The sequence below is a fragment of the Phoenix dactylifera genome, chromosome 7 (genome assembly GCF_009389715.1).
Source record: "Phoenix dactylifera cultivar Barhee BC4 chromosome 7, palm_55x_up_171113_PBpolish2nd_filt_p, whole genome shotgun sequence".
NCBI lineage: Eukaryota > Viridiplantae > Streptophyta > Magnoliopsida > Arecales > Arecaceae > Phoenix > Phoenix dactylifera.
Genome location: NC_052398.1, coordinates 12,896,022 through 12,909,100, shown reverse-complemented (window position 1 = coordinate 12,909,100; position 13,079 = coordinate 12,896,022). Strand labels below are relative to the sequence as shown.

Here is a 13,079-nt window from a genome sequence, read left to right as displayed (position 1 = left end):
GATCAGTGCTGACTAGGATCGGACAATACGGGGCAAGTGGGCACACCTGATAATCTGTGTAGTATTGAGTCCAACCGGCCGTAGCAAAGGTCCGGCCAATCCTTTCCCAGACTCTCGCTCTGCCCATAAGATTATTGCATCATATGAATGTCTCGTGAAACTGAGGTCAATGAGGCTATTGGAAAATGTTAGAATAAGTGGCTCATATTAAGTGGTATTCTTATTTGAGTGGTACACTGGTATTCTAACGGAGCGGAGCGAAGCGACGGGATATATTTATCTTTGGGATAATTATGTAATATTTTATTTTACCAGGAATGCTGATAGGGATTGGGACTCTAGGGTTAGGGTTTAGCTATAAATATCTTGTAACCCTTGTTATTTGGTGATAGAAGAAAAGTTACGGCCGTTTCGCTCCCGTAGACGTAGGCACATTGCCGAACCACGTAAATTCCTGTGTTCAATTTCTTCTTCCTCTTCTTCCCTGAATTTCTGTGCATTGTTCTGTTCGCCGTTTGGATCCTGTATTTTTCGCAACAATTGGTATCAGGGCCTCAGGTTATATTTCCTGCGGCCGTGGGCGGTGCTCTTCACGTGGGGAGATCAGAGGCGTCTTCTCCCAAGCCGAGGAAAGGCAAGAGGTTTTTTTTTCTCCCGGTGGGTTCTCTCTCGAACGCCGTGAAGAACCAAGAGAAGAGAAAGGGGTTGATCCAAGCCGTGGGAGGTGGTTCACGTGAAGGGAAGGGAGATTTGTTTTCTCTGTTTCACGGGGGGGCTGAGGGGTTTGTGTCCTCTCTCCCAAGGCTCTCTTCCCAAGCCGTGGGTGGTTTTTCTTCACGCAGAAGGGGAGTTTTTTTGGATCGCAGGAGGGGGAGTTTTTGGTTTTGACGTTTTCTTCTTCCCAAAGCCGAAAACGTTCTCGTCTTCTGTTCTTCCGATGGCTCCCGAGTGGAAGGAAGGAGAAAGGCCCCTGTGACGACCGGCTGGAGGTGAACAAAGGAGGAGGTTCTGATTCAGCAGCGGAGAGGAGATCCGCCGTGTCCTTCCATTGTCGTGCACCGTCACGCGCCTAGATCCAGCCGAGAGAAGAGGAGCCGTGCGTCTCCACCGCCACGTCCTCCCACCAGCGTCCGCATCCGTCGTCACGCGCCTGATCCCGTGTGAAGGGGAGGAGAGGATCTCTGCCGTTCGTGGCCAGAACCAGAGAAGAGGACCTCCCGTGCGTTTGCGCCCGCTGCCGCGCGTGGATAGACTCGGAGGAGGAGCACCGTCTGCACCCGTGCTGCCGCCAACGCGCATCTGCGGCCGTCCGTGGACAGATCCTGAGAGAAGGGGCGTGTTTTGGTATTTTTTTCTTATTTTTCATCAGATCCTATTTTTCTCTATTTTATTTTGCAAAAAGATAAGGTTGTAGGGATGTCTTCTGCAAAGTTCGATGTGATAAAGTTTGATGGAACTGGAAATTTCGGCCTATGGCAGAGGAGGGTGAAGGATTTGTTAGTATCGCAGGGTATGGTAAAAGCCCTGTACGGAAAGAAACCAGATGACATGGGTAATGCAGAGTGGAAGGAATTGGAGGCTAAGGCTGTTTTCAAATATACGTCTTTGTCTGGCTGATGATGTGATGTATCATGTCATGGATGAGGAATCGCCGGCGGCAATTTGGTCAAAATTGGAGAGTCGGTACATGTCCAAGTCGTTGACGAACAAGCTCTATCTTAAGCAGAAACTGTACGGTCTTAAGATGACAGAGGGTGCTAATTTAAGCCAACATATCAACGTGTTCAATCAGATTATCAGTGATCTGCAGCGAGTTGATGTGAAGTTCGAAGACGAAGACAAAGCGTTGATGTTATTGCATTCTTTACCCGCTTCTCCTACGTACGAAAATTTGGTTACAACTCTGACGTGGGGAAAGGAGACCCTAGAGTTAGAGGACGTCATTGGAGCCTTGTTAGGTTTTCATCAGAGGAAGAAAGCCAGTGCTGAGAGTTCTCAAGGAGAAGGCTTAGTGGTGAAGGGTAACCAGGAGCGTGGAAGAAGCAACATAAGGAATGGATCAAATCGCAGTAAATCTCGGTCTAAATTCAGGAAAAAGAAGAGCATAACGTGCTACAAGTGTGGAAAACAGGGTCACATAAAGCGGAATTGTCCTGAAAAAAGAAAAAGATAAAGATGATGACAAATCTGAAGGGTCCAAGTCTGCAAAATATAGTGAAAGAAGATACAGAGAGCAGTGACGGTGACATACTTTCAGTTTCGTCCAGTTCAGATCATCTCGCTGATTCTTGAATTTCTGGATCAGCATGTTCCTATCACATGACGCCCAAATAAAGATTGGTTTGATACCTAACAGGTTAGTTAATTCTGGTTCTGTTTTGATGGGTAATAATGCATCTTGCAAAGTCATTGGAATGGGAATATCAGAATTACTATGTTGATGGTGTGGGTTAGAACGTTGTGTGATGTTAGACATGTTCCAGATTTGAGAAAGAATCTAATTTCATTGGGTACCTTAGACTCTAACGGGTTTTGTTACAAGTCTCAAGGTGGAGTAATGAAGGTTAGTAGAGTGGCTATGACAGTGATGAAAGGGGCAGAAAGTAGCAGGGAACATCTACAGGTTGATAGGGACTACTGTTGTAGGTGGAGTTTGCTGCTGCAGAATCTGAGTCTGATAATACAGTCTTATGGCATATGTGTTTTGGGTCATATGAGTGAACGTGGTATGCTGGAACTGCATAAAAGAAATTTTCTGAAGGGTATTAAAACTTGCCAAACTGGATTTCTGTAAGTATTTGTGTTCTTGGAAAACAGAACAAGGTTCAATTCAGGACTGCCACGCACAAGACAAGGGTATTCTTGACTATATTCATACAGATGTTTTGGGGACCAGTCAGAGTAGCATCACGGGGTGGACATATATATTTCGTAACTTTTATTGATGATTTCTCGAGAAAGGTCTGGGTATACTTCATGCAGCACAAGTCAGAAAATATTTGCCAAGTTTAAGTTGTGGAAAGCTGAAGTAGAGAATCAGACAGGGAGAAAGATCAAATGCCTCAGGTCAAACAATGGGACTGAGTACACAGATTCAAAGTTCATTGAGTTTTGTGAGCAGCATTGAATTAAGAGACACTTCACAGTACGCAAGACACCTCAGCAGAACGGTATGGCGGAAAGGACGAACAGGACTATAGCTGAAAGAGCACGGTGTCTCAGGTTAAATGCACGGGCTTGCAAAGAACTTCTGGGCAGAGGCCACGTGAATATGGCATGCTCTGATTAACAGGTCACCTAGGGCAGCACTAGATGGTAAGGTTGCAGAGGAGTATGGACAGGTAATGAGGTAGACTACTCCGGTTTGAGAGTATTTGGATGTCCTGCCTATGTGCATATTCCTAGTGAGGGAGAGGTCAAAGCTAGACCCCGAAGTCTAGACAATGTATCTTTCCTTGGGGGGGGTATCAAAAGGGGTGAAAGGGTACAAGCTTTGGGGATCCAAAGGCAAACAAGCGGTGGTGGATCAGCAGAGATGTGGGTTTTTGATGAGAAAAGCCATATTGAAAAGTACTCAAGAAGAAGAGAAGCAGATGCCAGAACGTTGCACGCAGCAATAAGCAGGTGGTGCAGGTGGAGTTAGAGAGTTCTGTCAAGGAGAATAATGTTCAACGGTACGGAGACTTCTCTACCTCAGCCAATCAAGAGCAACATAATAAACCACAGACAGACCCACAGCGTACTATCAAGCCACCAACTAGGTATGGTTTGAAAGATTTGGTTCCTATGCATTAATCACTAGCAGTGGAGATCCTACTACTTTTCAGAGGCAGTACACAGCCAGGAGAAGAGTGGATGGATGGGTGCTATGATGGAGGAGATGGAATCTTTGAATAAAAATCAGACATGGGAATTGGTGGAGCTTCCGGAGGGAAGAGAGCGATAGGATGCAAGTGGGTGTTCAAGAAAAAGAAAGCAGTATCAGAAAAAGAAGGGAAAAAGTTCGAGGCATGTCTGGTAGCAAAGGGAAAATACTCAACAGAGAGCTGGGATTGACTATAATGAGATTTTCTCCCCAGTTGTCAGACACACTTCCATCAGGGTAGGTGTTGGCATTGGTAGCACATTACGATATGGAGTTAGAGCAGATGGATTGTAAAGACAGCTTTTCTTCTATGGGTGAGTTGGAGGAGCAGATTACATGCAGCAGCCAGAAGGATTTTCAGAACCTGGACAGGACACTTAGTCTGTAAATTGGAGGAAGTCACTTTATGGGCTAAAGCAGTCTCCGAGGCAGTGGTACAAGCGTTTGACTCCTACATGATTCGGATTGGCTACAGGAGATGTGAGTATGACTGTTGTGTTATGTGAGGAGCCTTGATGATGGTTCTTTTATTTTTCTGTTACTTTATGTGGATGATATGTTGATTGCTGCGAAGAGTATGAATGAAAGTCAACAAGTTGAAGACTTTGTTGAGTAGAGAGTTTGACATGAAGATTGGGCGCGGCCAAGAAAATTCTTGGGATGGAGATTCGCCAGGGACAGAGATTCCAGAAAATTGTAGTTATCTCAGGGTAGTTATATACACAAAGGTGTTGGGAGAGGTTCAGCATGGGTAATGCGAAGCCAGTGAGCACACCTTTAGCGAATCATTTCAGATGTCTAACCTCACAGTGCCCAAAGACAGAAAAAGAAATTGAAGACATGTCAAAGGTTCCATATGCTAGTGCAGTGGGGTGTCTGATGTATGCTATGGTTTGTACCAGGCCGGATTTGGCGCATGCAGTTAGTGCAGTGAGCAAGTTTATGGCGAATCCAGGGAGACAGCATTGGGATGCAGTCAAGTGGATTTTCAGATACTTGAGGAGTACTACAGACCATGGTATCATGTTTGTCAGACAGCAGGATGATCCTTCAGTCGTGGGATATGTTGATGCAGATTATGCAGGGGATTTGGATGACAGGAGGTCGACTACAGGCTATGTATTCACTCTTGCAGGAGGGCCTATCAGTTGGAGGTCCATGGTACAGTCTCTAGTTGCACTATCTACGACTGAGTCAGAGTATATGGCAGTGGCTGAGGCTGCCAAGGAAGCATTGTGGTTAACAGGATTAGTCCAAGGAGCTGGGTGTTCAGCAAGGTGGAGTTCAGTTGCATTGTGACAGTCAGAGTGCGATCTATTTGGCGAAGAACCAGGTGTATCATGCGAGAACCAAGCACATAGATGTGAGGTATCACAAGATCAGGGAGTTGGTTTCTTCCGGTGATATATTGCTTGAGAAAGTTCACACTTCTGAAAATGTAGCAGACATGTTGACAAAACCGTTACTACAGACAAGTTCAAGCATTACTTGAACTTGGTTAACATCTCTAGGTGCTAGAGAGGATGTGTTCCAACCTATCAGCGTCAGGTGGTGTTCCAGGTTATTTTTCTCCTAAGGGGTGAATATTCGCCAAGGTGGAGATTGTTAGAATAAGTGGCTCATATTAAGTGTATTCTTATTTGAGTGGTACACTGGTATTCTAACGGAGCGGAGCGAAGCGACGGGATATATTTATCTTTGGGATAATTATATAATATTTATTTTACCAGGGATGCTGATAGGGATTGGGACTCTAGGGTTAGGGTTTAGCTATAAATATCTTGTAACCCTTGTTATTTGGTGACAGAAGAAAAGTTACGGCCGTTTCGCTCCCGTGGACGTAGGCACATTGCCGAACCACGTAAATTCCTGTGTTCAATTTCTTCTTCCTCTTCTTCCCTGAATTTCTGTGCATTGTTCTGTTCGCCGTTTGGATCCTGTATTTTCCGCAACAGAAAATATGAAGTCCTGGAACTTCGTCGCCTCCGACTTACTAGAAAAGGCCTTGCCTCGTCTCATGTTATTGCAGCGCACTGTTTCTAGTATGTTGCCACGTGGAATGTGGAGTATTTGTAGAGCAGCATGCATGGTGCTGGCCGTCAAAAGTTTCTAAGTGGGTAGGAGAGAGAAGAAAGCTTGAACCTACTAAAAGTAGCAAAAAAGGAAAAAGAAAAAAAAAAAAAAAAACCTACCTAGCACGCAGGCAAGCTGTTGGAAATTTTGGTGGCCTCGCAGTGGCTTCCAACCAACCACTTGATATTATACTCAAAGAACAATGTTGTAAATATAATATACATTTTTTGGATATTTAATTAGCACAATATATTAATAATAATAATTTACTTAGTCGCGTCTGTTGGGGTTAGGGTGTAACCGTGGTAACAAGTGGCTCACTTGATATGGATCTTCCACCAATACGAGCTTCTCATATGTCTTGGCCTTCCTTTTTAGAGCCAAGTAGATTGTGGGAGGTGAGTTCAATAAAATGTATCCTTCAAAGGAGTTCGGTTCCATATATTTAGCATAACTTAAATGAATTTCTAAAAAATATCAAAGTGATAGGGGGCCCCTTTACTGGAACATGGATAGAGATAGGGGGTGCAAAAAATCAGCCAAACTGCAAATCTGGCCTTCGATTCGGTTTATTTTTTTTTAAAAAAAAATAGATTTGGAGTCGATTTGAAAAAGGTTTGAATAAAAAAAAATTGATTCAATTTTGTTTTGATTTTTGAGACAATTGATTCAAACTAATCGGAACTGACCACGTCTATATATATATATACATACGTCTATATTATATATATATATGTATGTATGTGTGTGTATCTTCAAAATGACCCGACCCAACTTAAACCATATGCATATATATGTTTGAATTGATAATTTTTTATATTTTCTGTTGTATATAAGATGAAATTCTTTATGTTTAAATTTAGCCCAATTCATGGAACGTTGATATAGAATTTTTATACTTGAACATAGACCAACTCATTAAACATTAACTGGTAAACCAAACCGAGCTGAACTGAATTGAATTTCTCAGATTGGTTTTAAGTGGTTTTTGTTGATGGGCGGTTTGGTTTCGATTTTGGTTTTAGAAAACCAATTTAAATCAATTCAGTTTTGGATTTATCTACAAACCAAGCTGACTTGGCCGGGCACATGCCGTAATAGAGATGGTCAACAATGGTTAACAATATGTACTATTAAATAATGGAAAATAACAATACTAAGCTCCCTTTGGAAAAGCTAAAAAATACTTTCTAGCCTCTATAGAATGACTTTTGAAACTATGTCACAAGCTCACCTCTTCAAAGTAAGAGCAAATATGCAAGTGAGTTGCGTAAATAATAATCACTTGCATATATTCAAATGGGGCTAAACTTTGGCACGGTTGGGGTACATACTTGGCCCACCCTAACCCAAAACATTTTTCAGACTTTAGGCTAAGCTTTACATCCCATATCTTGGCTTCAGTCTAAGCCCAACCTGAGCCCAGGTTCATCTCGAAGCCCAATTCGGCCTATTGCAATAAGCTTATCTGGGCCAAAATTAGGCTTACCAATATTATCCCAATGGATCCAAAATTCTGAGCCCTCTTGGCCCAGGATGCTCAAGCTCAACTAGAAAGGCTCATGGCAAAAGATCTAATAATGAATCTGAGCCAAGATTACACTAAGTTCCGAACTCATGCTTTGGACTAAAATTGGCCAAGCAAGCCCAAATTTTTTATGGGCCCTATTTTAGGCCCAAGTCTGATTCAAGTAGTCTCATGCTTGGCCCACGGTCAGCCACAAAGCCAACCCGATCTGACGAGCCTTGGGCTACCTCCAACCTTAATTCTAAATACTTGTAGCTGGGGAAGTTACAAGTTCCAAGTCTATTTGCGTGCAAGTAAAAGCTTAAATCTTGTTTTTTCACGCATAATTCCTATACATTTTAGCATAGCAATGCTATGGTGCACGTTTCAATCACAAGAAAATTTCTCTTGTCATAAGAATTTGGGGTTGTGTGATCAATCTAGAGTAACATGGGTACAAGAAACTGTGATTGATAGGCATACTAGAGCATTACCCATTATTTTTATTTCTTTTACTAAACCTAGGGAAATCTTTAAGATCAATTCCAACTGCATTGGCTTAAATATTGTAACCAATAACCAGAAATTGCTTCCCTATAACTTCTAAGTTTGAAGGCTTCCTTGTTACCTAAAATTGCTTTTCCTGGGGCAAGTTAATAATTAGTTGTAGCACCTCCTTCGGTTATACCAGCATAAGGGTAAGCACAAATGGACATTTAGGAAGAAAATTTTGTCATAATCAACCATTTCCATTAGTTTTGTTAGATCTAAAGATAAAGTTCGGATAAAAACAAAATCAAGAGAGACAAAAAAAACATTTTCAAAATGGATATTTATATAGAGTGATTGAGAGAGAGAGAGAGAGAGAGAGAGAGAGAGAGAGAGAGAGAGAGAGAGAGAAGTATATCTATCTTTAAATTTGAATAGAATTCTTATTTAGCAAGACAATTATATATTTTTCAATGTAGTCCAGAAAAAGATTCTGCCTTAAAATTATACTTATCTTCCAACTATAAGCAAATTTGATGGGTTCAAAGACCTCAGCTTGGGTTTCTTAAAAAAGATAATTGCCTTTATTATAAGTCAGAATCTATCTATGCTTGCATAAATGAGTCGGGGTGGGAATGTTGAAATGAACATGTCAACCAACAGAGCAAGTAGCTGGAGTATCAATTTTAGACCATTGTAAACTTGAAGAATTTTACTTTCATGCATAAAAGCTAACTTGGTTTTAAGGTGACACAAGACTGGAAGTTGAGATAACATTGAAATGACAAAAGTTAAGATGCACACAGAAAAAAAATGATCTAACTGTCTATAGTATATTTAGTTGGCATCATTTATGTATGAGATTACCATATCTTTAGGCATGTTTTGGGCATCCATGGTACCTTTTTATTTTTTATGTGGGCAGGTAATTGGTCAGCCAATTCAGAGTTATGCATATGCTATATGTAGATCTTGTTTGTTGATGTCTCTAATAACCATCAAAGGCTTTATCTATACTATACTATTAAGAGAGAAGAATATGCTGGAAAGATTTCATCTATCCAAATTGTTCTCCATATTATCTTTTAGTGTTTTGAAAAATAAGGCATGGATTTCATCAGAAAGGGAAATGTAATTAGAAGATCCATATATGCTCCTCTAATTCTAATTTCACTTTCCCTCTCTGATATGATCTGCTTTAACATTCCACTTTTCAGAAATTTACAAAATTCAAATTTCTAATTTGATGGCACCCCTAACTCTAAATCTCATAACTTTATTATCCTTTTTAATTTCTTCTTTTCATTTCACATTTATTTTTGTTTAATTTGTTTTCTTGTACTTTTTTACATGAATTTTATGTTTTTTTAATTGATCTATTGTAAGTTTTTATTTTATGATATGTATTTTTTTAGTATTCATCTTGTTATTATTTCTTTTCATTCATTTATCATTTATTTATGTAATTTTGTTTTTGTTTTATTTTTTATTTTTTATATTTTATTTTTATTTTATTTATTTTTATTATCTACTCATATTTCTATTTTCTTAGTTTTATTTTATCTTATTTTAAATTTTTTTATTTGGTCTATTTAAATTTCCTCATTAGTATACATATGTATTTGTTTTAATATATTACTTTCATGTACTTTATTTTCTTTTTTTATGAATCTATCTTTGCCAAGAATTTCTATCTGCGGCTATCTCTAATCAAACAAATATCAAATTTGAATTCACCTTAGTTTGACATACTGTTGGTGATTAGTTTCCAATGTATCATTATTGCGTTATTAAAGAAATTTTTATTTTATATAACCACATCTATATATTAATCAACAAAAATGAGAGGGCTGATGTTTGACAATTCTTGTATATTAACATTCTTTTAATCCACATTTGGATCAATTTATAAAATTCAAATGTTCCCTAAAGAAAGGACCAAGCTTAGATGTTGCAAGTACTTCCCTTGCTGTGTCTATAAATTATTTGTGCAGAAGATTCAAATACCATGTCATACTGTTCTTGTAAGAATGACATGGACATGATAAGATGTATCTGAGGAAGATATCTCACTTAGACCAATGCAACAGATTAATACATCCAACAGATAAAAATGCACATGTTTCAGAAGTCTTTTAATTATGCAGATCTCTCTAACCATCATTTTTATCTTGTTTTGGCCATGCTTTTTTCATTGGTCATCAGTTGATACTACAACGCAATACAACTTTGTATGTCCATTTTATTCATATAGACAAAGATAAGATTACATAGATTTAATTCAAAGTCTGAACTTGAACAAGTGAAACAAGCAACCATTAGTTAACTTTGCGGCAATTTTGCCTGATCTCTCCTTCATCACCTTCCTTAACATCAAGCAATCCCATTTTAACCATTGCCTGCTGAAAAGTGAAGAAGAACATGGCTTGATTCATAGCAAAAGCATTAACAAAGCCTTTTGTTTGGGGGTCCATGAATAATGCCTGGTCAGAGAACAGCAGACCCATTCCCCTCTGCAGTGCATAAAAATAGGCATTGTCAAATGAGTTCGTTGTCCAATCCAGAGGCATTGATGCATTATCCCCTGACTGCATGTTCCTGACATCATTCTCGCCAAAAATGGATCCAAGGTTGGATCGACATCATGGGTGGAGTCAAATTTGCTCAGTCGATGCTTGAATGACGTGCACCTTGCTGCACCCAAAGTGTGAGCTCCTACAACAGCAGAGGCAATATCTGAAGATACTATCAATTCAAATACTGGAGGTATGCATGCTTGCTCTTTAATGATCCACTATAATGTAATATAAAGGCCAGTCAGAGAGAGACTTCCAAAATGATTGTGAAATATTGCGCCATCTTATTATGGTAATGATTTAACCTTTAGCAGCATGGTTCACTATACCATACCGAATAGGATGGTACAAAGCATAGCATACCATACCAGTACATGGTATGGAGGCATACCAACACTTGGTATGCCAAACCGGCTCCGTGCCATACCATACCGATACTATGATAGCGTGGCACCAGTATAGAGCCCGGTATCGAGACGGCGTATCTTGTTTAGTAATCTAGCTCTGATTTTATGTTTTGAGGACATTTAAACAAAAAATGAGGCATCTTTTAATAATTATTTACTATTTTATTGTATATTGTCCTTTTGCATTCAATATAGAGCTTTTTAGAAGCAAGTATTGTGAGGAAATCTAGGATGAAATATAAGGAGAGGAGGGAAAAGATCATAGAGTTTCACCCAAGTGAAAAATTACCCTGAGTTTGCTTATAATAACTTTCAAGGCACATTGAAACACAATTTTAATTAATTAGTTGCTATTTGGAGAATTCATTTAAGATCATAAAAATATGATGATTTTGTAGTGCATTCAAAGATCTAAGCGATTTCAAACAGTAAATTATATCAGTAGTTGATACTGAGAGACCAAAATTTCTAGTTAATGTATACCTAGGCAATTGACAAATTTTCTTCATCTGATTTCCTCTTAAAAAATTTTGACCTTTTGTTCAGTCCATCTGCAGTTTAGTTTCACTTTCAATGATGTAATAGAACAGTCGAAAAATACATAATATGTACCAGATAAGGCACGAGCTCCTGAACATCAAATCCATGCTGCCCCAAACATCTTGATAAGGCTGTGGTGTTAAGATTGGTGCAGGCAAGTTGATGGTGTCCCCTATTTTGGACCTTCTCCCATCCCTTCTTCCTTTTGGTATATCATACAAGGGACCTCCAGCCTAAAACTCAATAAAGTAACAAAGATAAGGTAAAGAAAGGTATATATAGATCAGTACAAAAAGAAAATAAAGGTGGTGGACACAATTGAAACTAACATCTAATTACTTATTGACAACTACATGACGGTAAGGCAAAGGTCATGAAGGACAAAATTAGGTAAAACTTAGGTTAGGCTAAACTACATTGAATAGTGCTCCCCTACTAATTGAAATCAATCGATACAAAATAAACTTGTCATACAAAAAGAACTGCATCTCTGGCCGCTAGTGCGAGGATATCAGCACATGAAACAACTCCAGGGCACTGATACTCAATCATTTGCTTGGCTTGGTCAATGATTTCGAAGCCACGTAAGCTTAGGTTTGCAGGGAGAGTCCTTCTCTGCCATGTTATCATTGGTAGAATCAATGAGGACTGATCCATCACATCCCTACATCCAGATGAAGAGAAATCTTTAGAACAAACAGGTCAGGTAAATAATACCAGTCACCTCAATAATATCCAGTTAAAAGATCTGATGATCACTAGCCTATCTTCAATTTGTTAAGAATTCAGAGTATTTCAGTCTTTCATGCACATTTAATTATTTTGTACAGTTTTGGTTTTCAAAAACAAATTGATAAAAGCCGTTCTCCATTTGAAAATTAAGAGCTCAACTTATGCAGTAAAATATGAGGCCGGTCATCTGAGCTCAACTTACTGTAGTGAATGTCTCAGAGCTTCTTTACATATTAGAAGAAAATAACTAGCATCAATGGAGAAATTAAATAAGATAATTCTGCTATGAAGCTATCTTTTGATAAATCGACACTCACAATGAAACAAACCTGGATAAAACAGTCATGGAAGTGCATTCTCAGAAGTCCTGCAGCCAAAGTAGGATCTTGACGCAGAGCTTGTTCCACAACATTCCTCACAATTGGCTCCACAAAAGGACAGCTCATACCGTAATAATTCATGGATAGAGCATCTACACCAAGCCCAGCTCCACTCATTATGATCTCAATTAACAGTAATAACCCCGTCATGTAAGAAGTAATCATCTTCGATACTCTGAATGCCTACAAACAATGCAGAAGAGTAGAAGATGACAAAAATGACGCAATACTATGCATGAGAATATTAGTGCATATGAAATGTAAGAGTTGAAGTATACACCCAAGAAACTTGAACGATCGCAATTGGGATGACTGGAGAGGGAGGTGGATATATATATGATTGCACCAGGGCTAGAATATTCTTCTAATGAAAAGAAGCCACTTATAAAAACCCACTGAAGCTCAATGCCACTAGAGATTAAGATAACTACATGAGTCAATAGGGGTTCCTAGAAGTGCTTAACCTGTCATGCAACTAAAGCACTATGTCCTCTTTGTGCAGACTTTGGT

At 39.3% G+C, this 13,079-nt stretch overlaps 1 protein-coding gene and 1 pseudogene across 1 annotated transcript; one reads left to right on the top strand and one right to left on the bottom strand.

Annotated features, from left to right (window-relative positions):
* The first annotated feature begins 4,612 nt into the window (after positions 1 to 4,612).
* Positions 4,613 to 5,164, top strand: LOC120111417 (secreted RxLR effector protein 161-like). Its single transcript, XM_039128474.1, has one exon. It carries the CDS (start codon positions 4,613 to 4,615, stop codon positions 5,162 to 5,164), a length of 552 nt encoding a protein of 183 aa, XP_038984402.1.
* A 4,878-nt stretch (positions 5,165 to 10,042) lies between these two features.
* On the bottom strand, positions 10,043 to 12,857 carry LOC103697085 (annotated as a pseudogene).
* Between the last annotated feature and the right edge of the window lie 222 nt (positions 12,858 to 13,079).

Coding starts and splice junctions, on each gene's coding strand:
- LOC120111417 (XM_039128474.1), top strand. CDS start 4,613: ATGGGTAATGCGAAGCCAGTGAGCACACCTTTAGCGAATCATTTCAGA.